The sequence below is a fragment of the Macaca thibetana genome, chromosome 7 (genome assembly GCF_024542745.1).
Source record: "Macaca thibetana thibetana isolate TM-01 chromosome 7, ASM2454274v1, whole genome shotgun sequence".
In the NCBI taxonomy this organism is placed as follows: Eukaryota; Metazoa; Chordata; class Mammalia; order Primates; family Cercopithecidae; genus Macaca; species Macaca thibetana.
In genome coordinates this window covers 7,594,911-7,617,582 of record NC_065584.1, presented here as the reverse complement: position 1 = coordinate 7,617,582, position 22,672 = coordinate 7,594,911, and the positions used below count along the sequence as shown (strand labels likewise).

The following is a 22,672-nucleotide window of genomic DNA, read 5'->3' as shown; positions in this document are numbered from 1 at the left end:
CAATGCATATTTTCCTTCATTCTAAAGTAACCCATTTCATACTTGTTTGGTGCTCTGCGAACGTCTAGAAATTGGATCCTTCATAGATTCATATTGCAATGATGTGCTCATGGACAATTTTGGTTTTAAAACCAAAGTCAGATGAGATTAGAAAATGGGCAGAGGCAGCCTTTTGACAATGTGCTAATGATGGTTTTCTTGGTGTGTTTAGGTACAAATCGAATAAGCTATGCAGTTCAAGGGGCCCATGAGGGTGGCATTTTTGCACTTTGTATGTTAAGAGATGGCACACTGGTGTCAGGAGGTGGGAAAGACCGAAAGCTCATTTCTTGGAGCGGGAACTATCAAAAACTTCGTAAAACAGAGGTAAGTCATCAAGGCTACTGCTAAAATTTGTTTTTAACCTAAACTATTATCCTTTATTAGTTTGAAATCTGTAGCTTATAGTTTTGAAAATTGTTTAGATGAAATCACATGATATGGGAGCAATGTATTTTATTAAAATCCTGGAGGCAGGTTAAATATAACTAATGAAATAGAATTAGGTTGAGGTTGTAACACACTTCATATTTAGAATATTTTTATTCTCAATTTTCCAAGGGACTGTTACCCACATTTTGCTTTATTATAAAAATCTGTCTTCTCTTTTTTTTTTTGAGGGCAGGGTCTGGCTCTGTCACCCAGGCTGGAGTGCAGTGGTGTGATCACAGTTTACTGCAACCTCTGCCTCCTGGGCTCAAGCGATCCTCCACCTCAGCCTCCCAAGCAGCTGGAACTACAGACACACACCACCACACCTGGCTAATTTTTGTAATTTTTTAGAGATGTTGCCCAGGCTGGTTTGGAACTCCTGAGCTCAAGCGATCCTCCCACCTCAGCCTCCCAAAGTGCTGGATTACAAGCGTGAGCCACCACGCCCAGCCTCCTTTAACTTTTAATTTCTAACATGTTATTTTGGAGACATTATTGCATTGAGTGAACTAGTATTTGTTGAGTATCTACTTTGTACATGGCACTCACCTAAGTGCCAGCGTGCTCCCTAGGGCTGTGCTCCTTTTGATACCCAGTGTACCTCCCCATTATCTACTTGGCAGCCCTGCATTCCAGTAGGCACCAGAGGCAAGATATTTAATTTTTCTTCTACCCACTCAGTGAATTTTCTCCCCCAATTCCAGGAAATTGTGAGCAGACACTGCAAAATTGGCCTCATTCTGAAGAGTGATGCTTTTCATCCCTAGCTTAGAATGGACAGATTGTAGGACTTTGAACCCAGATACACACAAAACACTTATATTTTACATCACAGAGCGATATGGCACCACCCTCTGGCAGTGTGAAAATTTAGTTCTTTTGATTATTTCCCTTAATAAAGGAAGTTCTTCATCTGAGCTTTGGAAATCACTTCCCCTTGCATGGAGATTCTGTTGTGAGAACATTTTTATTAATAAGATTTGACCAGCGTTTGGTTGAATATATTGTGAATTGCTAGAGTCATAGACATGCCCATGTCATATACAACTGTAAAGAAAGCTCCAAAGCCCCATTTAATTTCATTAAAGCTATTCACTGTTTGTTAGTATCTAGTTCCTCCTCATTAGCATGGGTCATCATCAACTTGACTCAAATCTGTGCTAACAAACCACACTGGAGAATGTGTGAGGGGAGGCTGCTTCTGTCCTGGAACGGGAAAGCCTAACAGCAACCTGCCAGGATCAAGCTGCAGCGTTTGTTCTTTTTATAGTACAAGAACTTTGTTTCTTTATTATAGCAAATTGTTCTTAATGCCTGTGTTTTACAATTCTTTCTGTTAACATTTAGATTATTCCATATGTTTATATTGATCTTTAAACTGAACAGAGTGACATTGCCAAAGAATTTACCATTTTAAATTGTGTTATGGCAGTGTTACATTATTGTTATTATTATTATTATTATTTTGAGACAGGGTCTAGCTGTGTTACCCAGGCTGGAGTGCAATGGCGTGATCTTCAGCCTCTGCCTCCCAGGCTCAAGTGATTCTCCCACTTCAGCCTCCTGAGTAGCTGGGACTACACGCACCACCATACCCAGCTAATTTGTTTTGTATTTTTTGTAGAAATGGAATCTCGCTATATTGCCCAGGCTGGTCTGGACCTCCTGGGCTCAAGCATTCCCCCCACCTCGGCCCCCCAAAGTGCTGGGATTACAGATGTGAGCTACCACGCCTGGCCTATATTATTCTTTACTTTCTGAATTGTATCTACTGTTGCTATCAGAAATTATAAAAAGTAAAGAGAAAACTTACCAGTAGCATTCCTTATTTTTAAATTTTGTTGAGGAAAATGCTTTTTCTTAACCTTGTTCTTGCTTATGCTTCTAAGATATATAAAGATATGTAAAATGTTGTAGTTTAAAAGTAAGGCTTAGGGTTTTGATCACTCACTCAGCAGTTGGCTGTGGTATCTGTTTTTTTGAGATGGAGTTTCTCTCTTGTCGCCCAGGCTGGAGTGTAGTGACGTCATCTCAGCTCACTGCAACCTCCACCTCCTAGGTTCAAGTGATTCTCCTGCCTCAGCCTCCCAAGGAGCTAGGATTACAGCCACCCACCGCCACGCCCAGCTAATTTTTGTATTTTTACTAGAGACAGGTTTCAGCATGTTGGCCAGGCTGGTCTCCAACTCCTGACCTCAGGTGATCCACCTGCCTCAGCCTCCCAATGTGCTGGATTACAGGCGTGAGCCACTGTGCCTGGCCAGCTGTGGTGTCTATGTGAAACTCTCCGTATATATGTGTATACAACATATATATTTGAATGTACATTATATGTATATACATATGTGTATATAAAACTGTTACAGGGACTATCATTATGATAAATCAGTGTTTTGAATGACCGAGCTAACAACTGAATGAAATTGTACATCTTTTCTTTTCATACGACTTTTCAACGCAGATTCCAGAACAGTTTGGTCCGATACGTACAGTGGCCGAGGGGAAAGGTGATGTGATCCTGATTGGCACAACTCGAAACTTTGTCCTGCAGGGCACTCTGTCAGGGGACTTCACACCCATTACTCAGGTACGATCCCGCTCAGCAGGCCCAGCAAACACTCTCACTTTGCATTATATCAGACTCTAATCAAGCATTACAAACAGTTGCTCATTACTGTGCTTTATACTACAATAACCTTCCTCCACCCCAGAGTGTCAGTGGCTGCCAGCGATGGGAGGAGAGAAACTGTTGAGAGCAATTATGAAGTCAGCCTGAAGCCTCGGTTTATCATCGCTTTGGCTCCTGAGGGCAGACTGTAGTATCTCAGAGAGCTTCTGTTTGTCTTGATTCTTTGTAGGGTCACACTGATGAGCTCTGGGGACTGGCCATCCATGCCTCAAAACCTCAGTTCTTGACCTGTGGGCATGACAAGCATGCCACTCTCTGGGACGCTGTGGGTCACCGTCCCGTCTGGGACAAAATAATAGAGGTAAACATGCACATTACATTTCCATTTTTCTTACAGAAATTCATCTGGAACATGTTTATTTTTTGCATGAAATCAACAGTGATATAAAGTTGTCCCAAAGCAGATGTTATGTATCTATTTAGAGTTGCCTTAACATTGCAATTGCATTTAACAGTGTTACTTTTAACATTGCCTCAAGTGGCCTCAGCCATGTACTTTTGAAGTTTACTGTTGAAATTTTCTTTTTTTTTTTTTTTTTTTTTTTTTTTTTTTTGAGACGGAGTCTCGCTCTGTCACCCAGGCTGGAGTGCAGTGGCCGGATCTCAGCTCACTGCAAGCTCCGCCTCCCGGGTTCACGCCATTCTCCTGCCTCAGCCTCCCGAGTAGCTGGGACTACAGGCGCCTGCCACCTCGCCCGGCTAAGTTTTTGTATTTTTTTAGTAGAGACGGGGTTTCACTGTGTTACCCAGGATGGTCTCGATCTCCTGACCTCGTGATCCGCCCGTCTCGGCCTCCCAAAGTGCTGGGATTACAGGCTTGAGCCACCGCGCCCGGCCTTACTGTTGAAATTTTCTGACAGCAAATTGTTCTTTCCAAGTTCATTGTCAGATTTTCCGAGTACAGTCTCTCAGCCATCTTAAGAGCTAAAAAATCCTTGTTATGAGCCTACATTCCATTTACAGTGTACCCTCTGAATAGGAATTTACAAGCTGTACTAAACACACGATTGAATATATCTCTACATTTTGAGTTTGATGGTAAAGTGAACTTTCATTTGAAAGTCAGCTGGGCACGGTGGCTCACGCCTATAATCCCAGCACTTTGGGAGGCCAAGGCAGGCGGATCACCTGAGGTTGGGAGCTCGAGACCAGCCTGACCAACATGGAGAAACCCCGTCTCTACTAAAAATACAAAATTAGCCGGGCATGGTGCTGCATGCCTGTAGCCCCAGCTACTTGGGAGGCTGAGGCAGGAGAATAGCTTGAATCCGGGAGGCAGTGAGCCGAGATCGCACCATTGCACTCCAGCCTGGACAACAACAGCGAAACTCTGTCTCCAAAAAAAAAAAAAAAAAAAAGTCAACATCTCTGTGAATTTGGCAAAAGAAACTCTGATGACCTGTCAGAGTGTTGAAATGCCCTTTCCCCACATGTATTACTTGAGCACTGACTGTTTGCATGCCAAGCACCGTGCGTGTATTTTCGTTAATCCCTGTAGCAGCTCTGCAGGTTGAAGAGGTTTTTTTAACTCTGGTTTTATTGATTAGGAAATTGAGGTGTAGAGAAGTTAAATAACTTGCCAAGGTCACTAAGTTAGTGAGTGACCTAGTCAGTGTTAGGACCCAGCTCAGTCTGACTCCTAAACTCTGGTTCTTTCCACTGCATTACACTGTAGCGAATCAGAAGCTCGTTCTCTGTTGTCGGTGCCCTAATGATCTGTGCAATCCCATTGCACAGAGGAAATAACCCTTCTGTAAACCAACACATCATCCTTTCATCCCCCATGGAGTTACTGGCATGTCCCAGGTGCTAGGTCCAAGTTTCAGCTCCTTCCCTTCATTTTCACGGAAGGGGTGCTGGTCACTGGTGGCCAGCTGAGCCGTGAGGTGGAGGGGCCCAAAGGGCAGGCACTGCCACTCAGAAAGCAGACGTGACCCGCGATGGCAGGAAGAGGCTAAAGGAAACAGTGTTATGTGTTCTATCTATGCCCTGGTGGTCCCGGAGGGCTGAAGGCAATGACGGCTCCTTTACCAGGCTGTTAATCATCTAGCCTAACGTAAGGGTCAGAGCTCCAAACTGGAAGCCAGAGAACTGCCATGAAGTTCTAGCTCCTCTGCCTACTGGTCTTGTGACTTGGACATCTGTAACTCAGTGTCCACATCTCAAAATTGTTACGAGGCCCAAATGAATGACACAGACAGAAGTGCTTTGTAAATGGTAGAACTTCGAGTGAACATGATTTCTATTTGTATATTAGTGGCGGCTCTGAGCTTAACTACAGCTCCTACTATAGAAAGAAAGCACTGAAATAATGTAATCATATATTAAGTTTCTTTCTCTTGGTTTTTTAGATTATCTGGTGGATCTCAGGGCCTCCTATTTTCATTACCATTGCTACTTTTCTTCCCGATTTCCTTAATCTCTTCTCTCTTCATCCTAAACACTGCTGCCAAGTGCCCTTCTATCTAAAACACAAATGCAATTGTGTCACTCTTTTTATTGAAAGGACAAGACCATTCAAAGTGTTCTTATTTCCTAGTGATCCAAGTCCTTACCGTGGCAGTGACATCACTAGTGTCATATACTCTGTGCTGTAAGCCCATTGACCTACCTGCCATTCCTCAAATATGCCCAGAGCTGTGTTGCTTCCATTGCTTTTATTGCATTGTTGCCCCCTTCACCATGGTCCAAAAAACGACTGGAGTGGCGACATCTCACCTTCACCAGTGGTAATTCTTCCTCTCCTGGGAGGCCCAAGTCCAGTCATCTGCACCGCGAAGCCTTAGCCCAGCTTCCCAGTGTCACCGCATCCCTCCCTCCCCTGTGATTCCACAGCACCTTGAATTGTATCTCTTTCATGGATCATTCCATCTTGTATCCGAGTTACTGATGACTGTGAGTGTGTTCCACTGGCTCAAAACCTAGAATATGCCTCGCTCATCTCGTGATCCTTCCAGGCCTCCATAGTGTTTTGCACCCAGTGGACACTCACCCAGTCTCTGTGTCATAGAGTTGGGTGCTGTGGTTGTCTTTCCAGACCAATCAAGCACACTATTCGATGAGCTTACCACTCAGCACAGGGAGTCAGCTGAAGGGGCTTGGTTCTATAAACTGACGTTGTAGAAGGGCATTTACCTGTCTTTCATCAGATTACTGTAGATATGAAAGGATATAAGACAAAAAGGGGAAAATCCTAAAACGATAGAAATTTAGGTCAGGCTCAATAGCTTACACCTATAATCCCAGCACTTTGGGAGGCAGAGGCAGGAGGATCACTTGAGCCCAGGAGTTTGAGACCAGCCTGGGCAGCATAGGAGCCTCCATCTCTACAAAATAAAAAAATTAGCCAGGCGTGGTGGCACACACCTGTAGTCCCAGCTGCTTCAGAAGCTGAGCCAGGAGCATCACTTGTGCCTGGGAGGTCAAGGCTGCAATAAGCCATGATCATGCCATTGCACTCTAGCCTGTGTGATAGAGTGAGATCCTGCCTCAAAAAAGGGTGGGGGTGGGTAGAAATTTATCATTATTGAAATGCGGCATTCATTCAAGTAGTAAAACGTTTTTCTCTAGAAAAGAGACTTTTCAGATAGAGCCATATAGCCCTAAGGAATTAGAAGTGTGAGCGTGTGTGTGCGCATGCGCCCGTGTGTGTGTGTGTTTTATGCTATAGTGTTCTATCTGTTCATCAATTTACACTTCCTTTAAAATATTTTAGGATCCAGCTCAGTCTTCTGGTTTTCATCCTTCAGGGTCTGTGGTTGCAGTCGGAACACTCACTGGGAGGTAAGTCCATGCCAGCAGGGCTTGTGCTTGCAAAGCTTATGGAAAAGAGGCCTGTTGCTTCTATTTCCCCAGGAACAGGCCCTGTTCAGCTCTTGGCTGCGTGCTCGCAGCTTCTAATGACTTACCAAGAATTAAGTTAAAAGAAACTTGAAACAGTGGCCCATTACATTTTGAGCCTTGGGGAAATCTGAGGAAAGCTGTAGACACTCTCTCCTGGAAAAGGACCCTCTACCTCCACTAGACACACACACACTTTTCTTGTTTGTTTTTTGAGACAGGTCTCACCCTGTCACCCAGACTGGAGTGCAGTGGCACAATCACAGCTTACTGCAGCCTCCAGGGCTCAAGTGATCCTCCCACCTCAGCCTCCCAAGTAGCTGGGACTACAGATGTGCACTGCCATGCTTAACTAATGTTTTGTCTTTTGTAGAGATGCAGGTCTCACTGTGTTGCCCAAGCTGGTCTTGAACTCTAGCTCAAATAGTCCTCCCACCTCAGTCTCCCAAAGTGCTGAGATCACAGGCATGAGCCACCACACCCAGCCACACACACATTTTGCCTACAGTGTCAGAGGATTTGTGGAGCTTCTCAAGCCCTGATCTTTAGTCTGTGGGAGGAGGCTTGACTTTGGAATGAAGCAAGAAAACATTTCAAAGTGCTAAGCGTTTAAAAATGCTTTTTCTACTCCTGGGCACAGTGGCTCACACCTGTAATCCCAACCCTTTGAGAGGCCTAGGCAGGAAGATCCTGTGAGGCTAAGAGTTCGAGACCAGCCTGGGCAACATAGCGAGACCCTATCTCTAGAAAACATTTAAAATTGAGCTGGGTAGGCCGGGCGCAGTGGCTCAAGCCTGTAATCCCAGCACTTTGGGAGGCCGAGACGGTCGGATCACAAGGTCAGGAGATCAAGACCATCCTGGCTAACACAGTGAAACCCCGTCTCTACTAAAAAATACAAAAAACTAGCCGGGCGTGGTGGCGGGCGCCTATAGTCCCAGCTATTCGGGAGGCTGAGGCAGGAGAATGGCATGAACCCGAAAGGCGGAGCTTGCAGTGAGCTGAGATCCGGCCACTGCACTCCAGCCTGGGCGACAGAGCAAGACTCTGTCTCAAAAAATAAATAAATAAAATAAAATAAAATAAAATTGAGCTGGGTGTGGTGATCCACACCTGTATTAGCTACTCAGGAGGCTAAGGCAGGAGGATCTCTTAAGATCAGGAGTTAGAGGCTGCATTGCACTATGATTGCACCACTGTACCCTCACCTAGGCCACAGAGCGAGACCTCATCTCTTAAAAAAAAATTAAAAATAGAAAATAAATGCTTTTTCTAGCTTCCCTTTCAAAATTTTAGGAACCGCCCAGACCCTGAGCCTCATATTCCAATTGAGTTAATACCTATTCACCTGGCACCTCCTACATGCGGGATGGTGGATCTGCATTTGCAGCTCAGCTTTGCCACTCAGCAGCAGTGTCTTTGAGCCAGTTACATAAGCTCTCCAAATTTGTTTCTTTTTCTGTAAATGGTGATATTCCCTGCCTGGCCGTGTTGCACTGAGGATCGAAGGAGACAGCGTGCAGAGCACCTGCCGGGGCTGCCTGTTAGGCACTGCGGGGGTTATTATTATCATTGTTTTCCGGGTTTTGATTGAACCTTTATGCTGGTCGTCGTACTGCATACATTTACTGTGGTTTCAGTCAAATATTTTTCCTCCCACCCTTCCTCTCTAAAAAGTGTAGCACTTAGATTCTGTTGTTATGACTGCACAGCCTGTATGGGTAAAGAAAGGGTAGCCCTTTGTAGGTCATAGGCAACAATATCTTAAGTATTGGGCTCCACATATCCAACAGAATTCTTCATGAAAACATTTGTGTATCCTCACACACAGACACACACACACACACACACACACACACACCACCTCCCATTTGACTCCCTTTGAGAAAGCTGAAGCTTCTAAGTCATCAGGCTCCCACCTTCTGATGACTGGCCTCCCAGTAGGCTGACAGATGCCGGCATACCTACTGTGCGTGTAGGACACGGTGACAGTGCCCAGAATCACAGTGTCCCGTGGTGGAGGAGATGGGTCAGGTCACCTAATCCAGCCCCTCATCTATTATGCCTCTTGCCATTCAGGTCCTAGGTTGGGCTTAGCTTCCGATGCTGTTGATTTAACAGGACACTTCAAAACCATGTTCTAATCAGCCCCAGCCTCTATTAAGGTTAAATAGCACATTAAAGGTAAATGGTTGTTGAAGATGCAAGAAATCGGCCCTGAGAAGCAAAATCCACATTTCTGGGGGGCAGGACCTCTGACAATGCATGGCTAGGGGGCTCCTGTGGAAGACAAGGGACACTCACTCTGCAGTGGACATGCTGATGGGATGTCCTCACGCAGCTTAGAAACTGCAGCAGCAGGGAGCCCGCATTCCATTTATCCGTAAAACACCAGGGGCTCACCACCACCCTTGAGAATATAACAGGCAAGAGAGTTCAGTCATTCTGATGTTAACACACGTTTAATGGGTACTGTGTGCTTATCAGAGGATACAAAGCACTTCCACGTCCATTATCATTCGACTTTCGTATTGAGCCTGCAAAGTAGACCTGGGCTCTTCTCCCCATCTCACCACTGAGGAAATGGCCCGGCGAGGTGAAATTATAAGACCAGTCCTCCACTCCGATTTCTCCCATTTGCTCTGTGCTTTCCTTCGCCCTGTTGGTTGCAGGCTAGCATCCCCATAAGGCCTGTACTCTCAGCCTGCTCTGTCTGCAGCACCACTGGGAACACCACCACCCTGGAGCTGTCCCAGCCCCGTCCTCCTGCATGGTCCTGCTTCGCCCTGGAAACCTGGGTGAGCTCTTGCAGGTGGCCCTTCGCTGCTTCCTCTCACCATATGCCCTGGTCCTAGGTATTGGCATCTTCCCTGCCCAGAGCTTTCTCTCCATGTGTAAATGACAAAGCACAAACACAGAGAAACCATATCATAGTGTTGATAACGGCATAGTTTTGAATGCTAGCCAATATACTGTTCCTTTCTCAGAAAATGCTTTTATAGGAAATTTTCTTTGAATAAAAGCTGGGAACAAGCTTTCTTATTAAGCAAATGTCGAGTATTTATTAAGCTTTTATAATTAATAATTTTTATTCATCCCACTATTGTAATAATCTTCATTTTCTCACTAAACAACTTACTGTGCTTTGTCTCATGTTGACAACAGGTGGTTTGTGTTTGACACAGAAACAAAAGACTTGGTCACCGTTCACACAGATGGAAATGAACAGCTCTCTGTAATGCGATACTCACCAGGTTAGACTCCAAACCATTCACTACTTCATTTTTTAAATCAACTTTTATTTTAAGTTCTGGAGTCCACGTGCAGGATGTGCTGGTTTGTTACATAGGCAAACGTGTGCCATGGTGGTTTAATGCACAGATCAACCCATCACCCGGCTGGGCACAGTAGCACACGCCTGTAATCCCAGCACTTTGGGAGGCCAAGGCGGGTGGATGACAAGTTTAGAAGATCAAGACCATCCTGGCTAACATGGTGAAACCCCGTCTCTACTAAAAATACGAAAAAATTAGTTGGGCTTGGTGGTGGGCGCCTGTAGTCCCAGCTACTTGGGGGGCTGAGGCAGGAGAGTGGCCTGAACCTGGGAAGCGCAGCTTGCAGTGAGCCAAGATCGCACCACTGCACTCCAGCCTGGGTGACAGAGCGAGACTCTGTCTCAAAAAAAAAAAAACAACCCATCACCCATGTATTAAGCCCAGCACCCGTTAGCTGTTGTTCCTCATGCTCTCCCTCCCCCTCACCACCCTCCAGCAGGCCCCAGTGTATGTTGTTCCCCACGCAGTGTGCCCATGTGTTCTCATCGTTCAGCTCCCACTTACAAATGAGCACATGCGGTGTTTGGTTTTGTGTCCCTGAATTAGTTTGCTGAGGATAACAGCTTCCAGCTCCATCCATATCCCCACAAAAGACATGGTCTTTTTCCTTTTTATGGCTGCATAGCATTCCATGGTGTATATATACCACATTTTCTTCGTCCAGTCTACCATTGATGGACATTTGGGTTGATTCCAGGTCTTTGCTATTGTATCCACTACTTTAAAATCCCAACAGAATTGAGATTCTGTGTCCATGTCTTTAAAGAAAAAATTTCACAAGCCTCCTCAGAGTAAATTTTAAATTAGACATGCACATAATTGTGGCATTTAGGGTTCTTTTCCCTCCTTTGGGTCACTATGCTTGTGTTATGGAAAATTTCAAACATAGACACATTTAAACAGAATAGAATAATGAACCCCATGTATTCATCTGCCAGCTTCAGCGATGATCAGCTCACAGCCAGTTTCCTCTGTCTGTAGCCCCACCCACCGCCCGCCTCCCATATTCTGAAGCAGTTCCCAGACATCTCATCATTTCATCTGTTAATAATTGTATATATCCCAAAAAGATAAGGACTCTTTTTAACAGCTTTATTGAGGAATAATTTACATACAATAATGAGCCATTATAAATGTACAACTCATCGATTCTTTATACGCTTGTGGAGCTATGCAACAACCATCATTGCAGTCCAGTTTTTGAACCTTTTCATCACCCAAAAAGTTTCCTCCATGCCCGTTAGCAGTTCACCTCCACCCTCACTCCTGGTCCGAGGAAACTACTGATCTGTTTTCTGTTTCCAAAAATTGCTTTTTCTGGACATGTCGTATAAATGGATTCCTACAATATGTAGTTGGTTGCATCTGACTTCTTTCACATGGAATCATGTTTTTGAGATTAATCCATGTTACTATGCACATATCAGTAGTATATTCCTTCTAATTGCTGGCTAGTTTTCCGTTTTATGGATATATACTACATCTTGTTTATCCATACATCAGTTAATGATGGATTTTTTTTTTTTTTTTTGAGACAGAGCCTCACTGCAACCTCTGCCTCCCAGGTTCAAGCGATTCTTCTGCCTCAGCCTGCCGAGTAGCTGGGATTACAGGTGCATGCCACCACACCTGGCTAATTTTTGTATTTTTAGTAGAGAAGGGTTTTGCCTTATTGGCCAGGCTGGTCTCAAACTCCTGACCTCAGGTGATCCACCCACCTCAGCCTCCCAAAGTGCCAGGATTACAGGCGAGAACCATTGCACCCTGGCCTTATGGATTTAGATTGTTTCTGGTTTTTTATTATTATGAATAATGCTATGAACATTCATGTATATGCCTTTTTGTGTTTGTTTTCATTTCTCGGGTAAATTCTTAGGAGTGGAATTGACGAATTGTATGGTAAACTTATGTTTAACATTTTATGAAACTGCCAGACTGTTTTACATTCTCACCAGCCGTGTGCTAGGGTTCTAGTGTCATCACATCCTCCCAATACTTGTTGTCTTTTTGATTATAGTCATTCTAAAGAGGGTATAATGGCATCTCATTGTGGTTTTAATTGGTGTTTCCCTAATGACTACTGATATTGAGCATTTTTTAATGTGCATATTAGTCATTCCAATACTTTCTTCGGTGAAACATCTGTTCAGATATTTTGCCAATTTCTAATTGGGCTGTTTGTCTTACTGTTGAGTGGTAAGTTTTCTTTATGTATTCCATATATACAGTTTTTATCAGATAGATGATTTGCAAATATTTTTTCTGAATGTATGGCTTATCTTTTCTTTCTTTCTTTTTTTTTTTTTTTTGAAACAGCATCTCGCTCTGTCACCCAGGCTGGAGTGCACTGGCACGATCATGGCTCACTGCAGCCTCGACCTCAGGTCCAAGCAGTCCTCACCTCAGCCTCCCAAGTAGCTGGGAACACAGGCACACACCACCACACCTGGCTAATTTTTATATTTTTGTATTTTTGTTAGAGACAGGGTTTCACCATGTTGCCCAGGCTGGTCTTAAACTCCTGGGCCCAAGTGATCCACCTGCCTCGGCCTCTCAAAACTGCTGGGATTATAGGCATGAGCCACCATGCCCAGCCTTTATTTTCTTAACAGGGTGTTTTAAAGCACAAAAGCTTTTAATTCTGATGAAGTTCAGTTTATCAATTTTTCCTTTTGTGGATCATGCCTTTGGGGTTATATCCGGTATCACGAATATTTCCTCGTATGCTTTCTTTTAGAAGAGTTGTTTTAGTCCTTACATTCGAGTCTGTGATCCATTTGAGTTAATTACACAAGAGTTACAAGAGTGCACAAGACTTGTGTCTTGTGGATGGTGAGAGGGAAGAGCCTGTTTGCTCTGCATAGAGATATCTAGTTGTCCCAGCACTTTTTGTTGAAAACAGTCTTTCCCTGTTGAATTATCAATGACACTTTTGTCAAAAATCAATTGATCACAAATGTAAAGGTTTATTTCCAGATACTCAGTTCTGTCCCTTTCACCTACGTTTATCCTTGTGCCAGTAACCCACAGCCTTGATTACTATGACCTTAGAGGAAATTTTCAAATTGAGTAATGTCATTGCTGCAAATTTGTTGTTTTTTTCAGAAACAACAAATTGGTTTTTGTTGGCCATTTTAGGTTCCTACTATATGGAAAATTGTATATAAACTTTAGGATCAGCTTGCCTTTTTTTATTATTTTGTTTTTTGAAATTTTTTTGTAGACACAGGGTCTTACTTTGTGGCCCAGGCTGGTCTCAAACTCCTGGCCTCCAGAGATCCTCTCACCTCGGCCTCCCAAAGTGTTGGGATTATAGGTGTGAGGCACCACACTAGGCCAACTTGTCAATTTCTAACTTTGAAAAGCCTGTTAGGATTGTAAGAGGGATTATGTTTAATTTATAGATCAATATGGGGGAAATTGCCACCTCGACAATAGTGACTCTTCTAATCATGAGCAAAGAATGTCTCTCCATTTATTTAGGTCTTTACTTTTTCTCAGCAATGCTTTATAGTTGTTGGTGTACAAATCTTGCACTTCCTTTGTTAAATTTATTCCAAAGTAAGTTTGGTTTTTTTTTCTGCCATTGTGAATGGAATTGTTTTCTGAATTTTATTTTCAGTTGGTTGGCTGAATGTAAAAAAAGAATTGAATTTTGCACATAGATCTTATATCCTATGACCTTTCTAAACTTCTTTGATTAGTTTTAGTATAATAGTCCCTCCTAATTCACTGGGGCTACCTTCCAAGACCCCCCACAGGTGCCTGAAACTATGGATAACACCAAACGCTATGTGTACTGTTTCTTCCTATACATACATGCCTACGGCAAAGTTAAATGTATAAATCAGGTACAGTAAGAGATTAACGACAATAATAGTAAAGTAGAACAATATAACAATATATTGTAACAAGAGTTATGTGAATATGGTTTCTCTTTCAGAATACTGTATTATACGTAATATTTGCAGACCACAACTGACCACAGGTTGCTGAAACCACAGAAAATTTCAGTCTTATTATATTATATTAATATCACTATATTTCATTAATTTTCCTCTGTTTTTCTGAGGAGAAAAAGCATTCAATCTTTCATCCTGAGGGATGAAGATGCCCTTTATCATAGTGAGAAAGTTCCCTTCTATTTCTAATTTGTTTGGAGGTTTTAGCATGAATGGGATTGGCGTTTATCAGATGCTTTTTCTGCATCCGTTGGGATTATTATGTGGGTTTCATCCTTCATCTTATTTTATTAATATCACTACATTTATTAATTTTCAGATGTTAAACCAACTTCACATTCCTGTGATAAATTCCACTTAATCGTGGTATATAATCCCTTTTACATATGTTTGCTAGTGTTCTATTAAGGATTTTTGCCTCCGTGTTTCTAAGGGATATTGGTGTATAGTTTTCTTTCCTTGTGGCATCTTTGTCTGTCTCAGTTATGAGAGTGCTACCAGCCTTCCTGAGTAAATTAGGAAGTGTTCTCTCCTCTGTTTTCTGAAAGAGTTTATGAAAAGGTGGTTTTATATTAAATATTTGACAGAATGTATGTGAATTTGGTGAAACCATCTGGGCTTTTCTTTGTGGGAAGGTTTTTAATTACTAATTCAATTTCTTTACTTCTTATAAGTCTATTCAGATTTCTCTCTCTCTTTTTTTTTTTTTTTTCACTCTGTCACCTAGGCTGGTGTACACTAGCACGAACACAGCTCACTGCAGCCCTGACCTCTTGGGCTTAAGTGATTCTGCCACCTCAGCCTCCCAAGAAGCTGGGACTGCAGGCATGCACCACCGGGTATTCCCATGTCTCTAAACTGAAACTCCTGGGCTCAAGCAGTCTTCCTGCCTCAGCCTCCCAAAGTGGGATTACAGGCAGGAGCCACCAAATTTCTCTTTTCAACTCTATTTTTGCTTCATGTAGTTTGAATGAATGATTGGGCCGAGGTTATGCACAAATAACTTAAGCCAGTAAGGCTCCGTCCTCTGCCAGTGGCTCTGTGGGCAGGTAGGAGGGCATGTTCAAAGTTCAGGCCATTTCCATGTGGGCCTGGCTTTTACTTTCCACTTGCCCTTTTACATCTCCTCTATGCACATGTGCAGACTCAGATTGGCCGGAAGGGTGTCTGAATAGCCAGGATCCTTTCCTGCCCCCACTGTGCATGCACCAGCCTCCCTATCCGCCAGGAATACACTCACCCATACAATCACCGTAACCTCAGGTGAGCAGAGACCTTGGCCCTCCCCACCCAACTGCCCTAGAGATGGTCATTTCCATCCCAGGGCTACTATTTCCCCGGGCTCCATATGGAGTAAGCCCCTTTACAACAGCCACGTGGTCCTCAGAACCTGCTCTTCCCTGCCAGGACCCCTGTGCTGGCCCAGGTGCTGCGAAGGAGTGAGGGCAGCCCAGGGAAGAACACGATAGATTCACCCTGTTTTTACCTGAAGTTGAGAAGGTTTTCAAACATAAACAATTCTCAGGTTTTCATGTCTTTGTTCAATTTACAGAGTATGGAAATTATTGTTTTTGTCAGTTCTATAGAATTTCATAATTGCTTTATGGGGAGAGGATTGGCCAACCTTCCCATTTGGCCACAGCTAGAAGAATTGCCCTCTTATTTTTTGTGTTTTTTGGGGGGTTTTTTTTTTTTCTTTTTTTTTGAGATGGAGACTTGCACTGTTGCTCAGGCTGGAGTGCAGTGGCACAATGTCAGCCCACTGCAACCTCTGCCTCCCAGGTTCAAGCAATTCTCCTGCCTCCGCCTCCCAAGTAGCTGGGACTACACGCTTTCGCCACCACACCCGGCTAATTTTTGTATTTTTAGTAGAGACAGGGTTTTGCCAGGTTGGCCAGGCTGGTCTCAAATTCCTGGCCTCAAGTGATCTGGCTACCTCAGCCTCCCAAAGTGCTGCAATTACAGGCATCAGCCACCACCCCCAGCAGCTCTTTTTTTTTTTTTTTTAATGGCTTTTTTATTGTTAGAGATGAGTTCTCACTATGTTGCAGGCTGGAGTGCAGTGGGTACCCACAGATGTGATCATAGTACCCTACAGCCTCAGTCCCTTCAATAGCTGGGACTACAGGCATGTGCCACTGCACCCAGCTCTGCCATTTTTTTTTTTTTTAGACAGAGTCTCACTCTGTCACCCAGGCTGGAGTGCAGTGGCGTGATCTCAGCTCACTGCATCCTCCACCCCCAAGCTCAAGCAATCCTCCCACCTCAGCCTTCCGAGTAGGTGGGACTACAGGCATGCACCACCACACCTGGCTAATTTTTTTGTATTTTTAGTAGAGATGAGGTTTTGCCATGTTTCCCAGGCTGGTCTCAAACTCCTGAGCTCAAGCAATCCACCCCCATCTTTGGCCTTCCAAAGTGCTGGGATTACAGGCGTGAGCCACAGCACCAGACCTGCCCTCTTACTTTTAATATAACTACAATATCATTGTCTCCTCCCCAACCCAAATTAGCATTGATGTCTTAATGTCATCAGATAACCAGTTGCATGTTCAAATTTTCAATTTACTTTTTTTTAACAATTTGTTTAAACCAGGAAGCAAAAAAAGGCCCACACAATGATAGTTGGTTGATATGACTTATTAGTTTCTGTTAATCCATAGGTGTTCTCTCTCTCCATTACAATAAATTTGTTGACGAAACTGGCTCATTTGTCCTGTAGCATTTTCCACAATGGATTTTGCTGAATGCATCTTTGTGGTGGTGTTTCTTGTGTTTCTCTGTCCCCTGTATTTCCTGTAAAGTGATTTCTGGATATCGAGGCTTGGTCATATTCAAGCTCTATGTGTATTGCTGTATTTTTCCTTTAGGAGGCACATAATGGCTTTTTCTCACTTTTTGTGATGTTAGCAGCTGTTGATACCCAGTGCCAAGAACCATAAAGGTTGCCAACTATTGATTTCCATTGTTAGCTTTTCTTCTTCATTTACTAGATACAGTACTTCTATGAAGAGAAACTTTCCTTCATCTACTATTTTGGTACCCAGCAGTAGAGTTCATATAGGAAAGTCAGGATTAATGCTTGATTTCATTCACTTTATTTTCCAGTTTCTGAGATAATGCATTTGCTTTCTGCTCCTCTAACAGTCACCAATCAGTGGTGGTGGTGGTGGTGGTGGTGGTGGTGGTGGTGGTGGTGGTGGTGGTGGTAGTAGTGGTGGTGGTGGTGGTGGTGGTGGTGGTAGTGGTGGTGGTGGTGGTGGTGGTGGTGGTGGTAGTGGTGGTGGTGGTGGTGGTAGTGGTGGTGGTGGTGGTATTGGTGGTGGTGGTATTGGTGGTGGTGGTGGTGATATTGGTGGAGGTGGTGGCAGCGCTGGTGGTGGTACTGGCGGCAGCGGTGGTAGTGGCGGCAGCAGTGGTGGTGGTGTTGGTGGTGTTGGTGGCAGTGGTTGTGATGGTGGTGGTTGTGATGGTGGTGATACTGGTGGTTGTGGTGGTCGTGGTGGTGGTGATATTGGTACTGGTGGTGGTGGTGGTATTGGTGGTGGTGGTGGAGGTGGTGGTGGCAGTAGTGGTTGTGGTAGTGGTAGCAGTGGTGGTGATGGTAGCGGTGGTGGTGGTGGTGGCGGCAGTAGTGGTGGTGGTGGTGGTAGTAGCGGTGGTGGTGGTGGTAGCGGTGGCGGTGGTGGTGGTGGTAGCAGTGGTGGTGGTAGCAGTGGTGGTATTGGTAGTGGTGGTGTGGTGGTGGTGGTGTAGTTTTGGTGCCATTATGGATTGAAGTATATTTGCTATGTTCCAGTATATTATATTAGGTGGAACAATGTATCCATCATTGGCCAGTGGAAGTTACTCTAGTTCACTCCTGGGTCCTTTTGACATGACCTCAGGAGCCTTTAATACTCGTTCTCTGGTATAACAAGTTGTTTCAGGATACTTGTATATATCTTTTACCTATAGCCCTTTCTCTCAGGAGGCCCTCCTTCCTTTTTCATCTGAAGGGAGGAGATTACGATATGGGTGTTAGGAGTGCTCATTGCCACGGGGTAGGAGGTTGTCTCTAAGCCTTTTCATTATGTGATTATGTTGTAGGAAATACTGTTTTTCTGTCATGCGCAGGCCATTTGTCTGTGCAAGAGTGTCCAAGTGCTGAGACTCTTGGAAATTGGAGTTTTGGTTGTGGGAAATACGTGGCTGACTCTGAGCTGCTGGTCTCTGTAGGGATCTTCTATTTTATAACCTTATTGACAGCGTCGACTCTGCCTCACAGTGGGACGTGTCCTCAAGCTTTAGAGAGAATCTGATAGAGCATCTCTTTTGGATGCTTTTTCCTTGTCCCTGAACCACGTTCATAACTTCTCACCCTAAACAGACAATGCTCAGCCCCCGTGCCAGCCCTTTCTCCATGTCGAGAAGGAGCCTGACTTGGAATGCCTTTCATTCATGACCTCTTCAGTGTCACATTTCTTTCTGTTAATGTAGCCAGTGTTCTGTATCCTATCCTGTGTTTCTCACCATTTTCTTAGTTATTTGAATGTCTGCTGAAGGCACGAGGGCCTCATCTGCAGCCTCTTTCCTGGAAAGCCCTCTGATACCTGTCAGCGCCTGCTAACATGAGCGGGTCTGTTGGGAAGCATATTTCTATTTCTTGTCAGTTACACTAATGACCATTCCCTGGAGAGCAGAGAGCTCTTCCTACTGGAACTCTGCTTCTTGGCTTCAGAGTCATTGCCTGGGAGCTGTGTGGGGCAAAAGTGAAAGCCCTAAGCCAGGGCCAGGCCAACTGCATCTGAATCTAGTGTCCTCCCTTAGTTAGCCAGGCAACCTTTTCAGATCAGACAGTGAGTTACCATGAGGCCCAACTGAAGGAAGTGTGAATGAGTTCTCTGCAGAGCGTTATGCAGATGTCACAGGGGATGTGCTATCATCTTCAGTAACAGCAGCACTGATGGCCCCAGGAGCGGCACCCAGATGGTGGACTCAGACCCCTGGAGAGTGACCCACAGTTCCATAATGGGAGGGACCCTATTTTGTTCAGCACTGTGTGCCCAGCTAGCTCCTAGCACAGGGTTTATGACAGGTTAGTTGCATGCATGAATATAGCTGTAACTAACTACAGTGCAGCGGACATAAAGCAAAATGTGATCAGCAGTATGAGTTTTCTGGTTACACAAGATTTTTCCAGCATGTAGGCTATACTGTTGTGGATTACTATCTCCTTTTTGGATTTAAGTATTTACAGACCTAAAACTAAAGAGAGAGAGAGAGACAGCATTCGATGCCCAAACACAGATTGCCATTGACATGGAATTTCAGAAACTTGCTGCCAAAATCCCAGCCGAGGTCTGTAGCCCATCTCCAAGGTAGCAGCACCCTGTGCTAAGAAGGGAAACCATGATGAAATGGTAAGGGCTTTTTCTCATTCCATCAGTCTCAGGAAAGCTCTGAGGGTTCTACTGATGGCCAGAGGAAAAGCTAGTAGCGGTTCTTGAGCTTTATAGGTGGAGCTGGGCCTCCAGGACATGGGAAGGACTGACGAGCCCCCAGCCGCAGGCCCCCTGCCCAGGGATAAATGCCACCTTCACACTTAGTGATGTGGGTGGACATTGACCCTTTGCCACAGACTGGGGTTGTGGAGACGGAGCTTTAGGAGGAACTGGGCTGTTTTGCAAATCAAGGTTCAAGGCTAATGTTAACTGTGCAGGGGCGCGGGTCTGAGGGGTTGCCTCATAAACTGGACAGTCAAAACTTTAGCAGCAGTTGAGAACTAAATCCTTCTGGTGATTTCTCACTTCTCGCACGACAGGCAGGCCCAGGTTTGAGTTGTTGGTCTGTACCTCACCGTGGGCGGAAGAGGGAGGTTCAGAAAGTCAGCCCTGGAACTCTGGGCACACACCTGGAACCCGACCACGAAGCCGAGCCCTCCAGGAGTGCATGTGAATCACCCAGAGCGGGTGGGGGTTCTTTGGCATATGCTCAGAGCCACGAGCCTAGAGAATTCCCATGGATCACTGAGTACCCTTCTCAGGCATGTTTTGGCAACTGCTTTTTCATTTATGAACTGTTTTACATAACATGGTCTTTTACTGATAAGCTAATGTTACGTGGAAGTTGATTACAACCACAGTCAGTTAAGTGTTGGCAAAATCCAGCTCCCTCATAGGCTTATAAATACAGAAGCTTCATAGTGACAGGTCTCATATTTAACATGCATGTCAAGAATCTCATAGAGCACTTTATGATTGGACAGAATGGAGTTTTGATTGAATTAAGATTGTACTTTTTTAAAGAACAGAAATAGGAAGAAAATAATTTCCTACCTATTAAGCCCAACTGCAGATCCTTAGCCTGCCTGTTCTAGTTTCAGCTCATTGAAACTAGGGTAAAAATCTGAACATGAAGATGAAAGAGAGAAGCCCAGAAAGGACCAGGTGCAACTGGCCCTGCAATTGCATTTCTCTTCTTTGATCTTATCCATGTCGTTGTTTGAAAGGTGGGTTTTTTCTGCTTTTACTAGAATGACCCAGAATCTGGCATTCACTCTGTCACTTGCGGTATCAAATCCCGTCTGCCCGGGTCTGAGAGCTGTGGTGTTGCAGCCCCTGCCACCGAGCCAGCCCTTTCCCCTGCCATGTGGCATCCCCCTTCCCTAGGCCAATCCCCATGCAGATGCAGCAGTCTTGTCTCCAAGCCCAAAATTACAGTCTGTGCCAGGAGAGGGGCTGCACCATAGCTGCACGGTTGTTACTGCACCTGCAGACCATCTTCCACCCCAAGATCTCACTCGTCAGCATGCAGGTACTTTGCAAGCATGCAAGGATTTCTGTGTGTGCCACTCACCTGGCTGTGTTGCCGTACACAAGTTACTAAGCCTCAGTCTCCTCATCTGCAGAGCAATCTAATTGAACCCTCTGCTGGGGTGCTGTTGGGCTTGACTGAAGCCCCCAGCCTCCTGCCTGGTCAAGAGTGAGCAATCAGTAGAAAACAGCAGTAAGGTTGTCCTCCCCTGAGTGCCCGGACTCTTGTTCCCGTGTCTTTATGAGTCCTCCAGTTGGTTTTCATTTGGGGCCAAATCCTAGCTTATTTCGGTGGAGTAAGTTTAGGAATCTCAGTCTCCGAGAGAGCTGGGGAAGGAGGCTTAGAGAGTTTTTGGAGGAGAGGCGAACAATTAGGGAAAGAAAAAGCGCTCTGTGGGACCCAAGGAACAGGCTGTGCTACGTTTCATCTGGCCTCTGGTTAGCACATTGACGAACGCTGGTTGGTTTTGATTTCTTAGCAATTCGTTTTATATATTTATGGATGAATGTAGGTAAAAGAGCTAGGATTTGAACCCCATTTTTCTGCCTCAAAGACCACATTCTCATCCTCACACTCTGCCATCTTCCCAGGCAGTCGTTGTAGTCAATGTTGTTTTGAGTTTTCTTTGTGGTGGGGGCCAGGGGCTGGGAGGCACCTCCTCCGAGGAAGAGAACATTTCTCCTGGTTCTGCCTTTGTCTCTGAGACACTGCCTGCACTTCCACATCACGCACTGGCGGGTGTGTGCTAAGGACGTGGAGACCTGGGTGGGGTGGGGTGGGGTGGTCACAGTTGTCCACAAGGAAGATGAGGACCTCCTAGGACATCTCTCCATACCTGTGCAGAGGCCTGGGGATGTGGACGATACAAGCAGCCAGTTCCCCTCTGCAGGGAGGACTTGCCCAGGCAGAAGGGAGCTTCACCTCCTGCATGAAGACTGTGGATTCTAATGGGAAAGAGGAATTACAATCTGATTAAGGCTGTCAGAGATAGAAGTGGATTGCTGAAAGAAATTGTGAAGTCCTGTTTCCTTCATTTTTAAAAACAGATATGGGGGCCAGGTGTGGTAGCTCACGCCTGTAATCCCATCTCTTTGGAAGGTCGAGGCGAGTGGATCACCTGAGATCAAGAGTTCGAGACCAGCCTGGCCTACGTGGCGAAACCCCATCTCTACTAAAAATGCAAAATAATTAGCCAGACGCTGTGGCAGGCACCTGTAATCCCAGCTACCTGGGAGGCTGAAGCAGGAGAATCGCTTGAACCCAGGAGGCAGAGGGGCAGAGGGTCTGTGCACCATTGCACGCCAGCCTGGGCAACTCCATCTAAAAAAAAAAAAGAAAAAACTGATATGGGGATGGTGGTTACACAGGTATATTTGTCAAAACTCCTCGAACCATGCACTTGAAATGTGTGCATTTTGCTGCATGAAAATTGTGCCTTGAAGCTCATTTTTAAGTGAACTTTTTTGGGGGATGATGTTGTAACATGACTTTTTTTCTTAGGTAATTAATCAATTGCCTTAAACCTGTTTGTTAAATAACAAATAGTTCCATTATGGCCGGGCACAGTGGCTCACACCTGT

General features: G+C 44.8%; 1 protein-coding gene across 9 annotated transcripts in view; it reads left to right on the top strand.

The window, feature by feature from the left end:
• EML1 (EMAP like 1) overlaps positions 1–22,672 on the top strand; it is a 209,710-nt gene that overhangs the window by 178,388 nt on the left and 8,650 nt on the right. For all 9 annotated transcript variants that reach the window (XR_007727182.1, XM_050796683.1, XM_050796678.1 and 6 more), the window contains 5 exons: positions 212–366; positions 2,933–3,058; positions 3,330–3,461; positions 6,876–6,943; positions 10,166–10,254. Coding sequence is in view for 8 of the 9 variants with exons in the window: in XM_050796683.1 (XP_050652640.1) it covers positions 212–366; positions 2,933–3,058; positions 3,330–3,461; positions 6,876–6,943; positions 10,166–10,254 (570 nt within the window). In the remaining variant the exon portion in view is untranslated. The remainder of the gene's footprint in view (positions 1–211; positions 367–2,932; positions 3,059–3,329; positions 3,462–6,875; positions 6,944–10,165; positions 10,255–22,672) is intronic.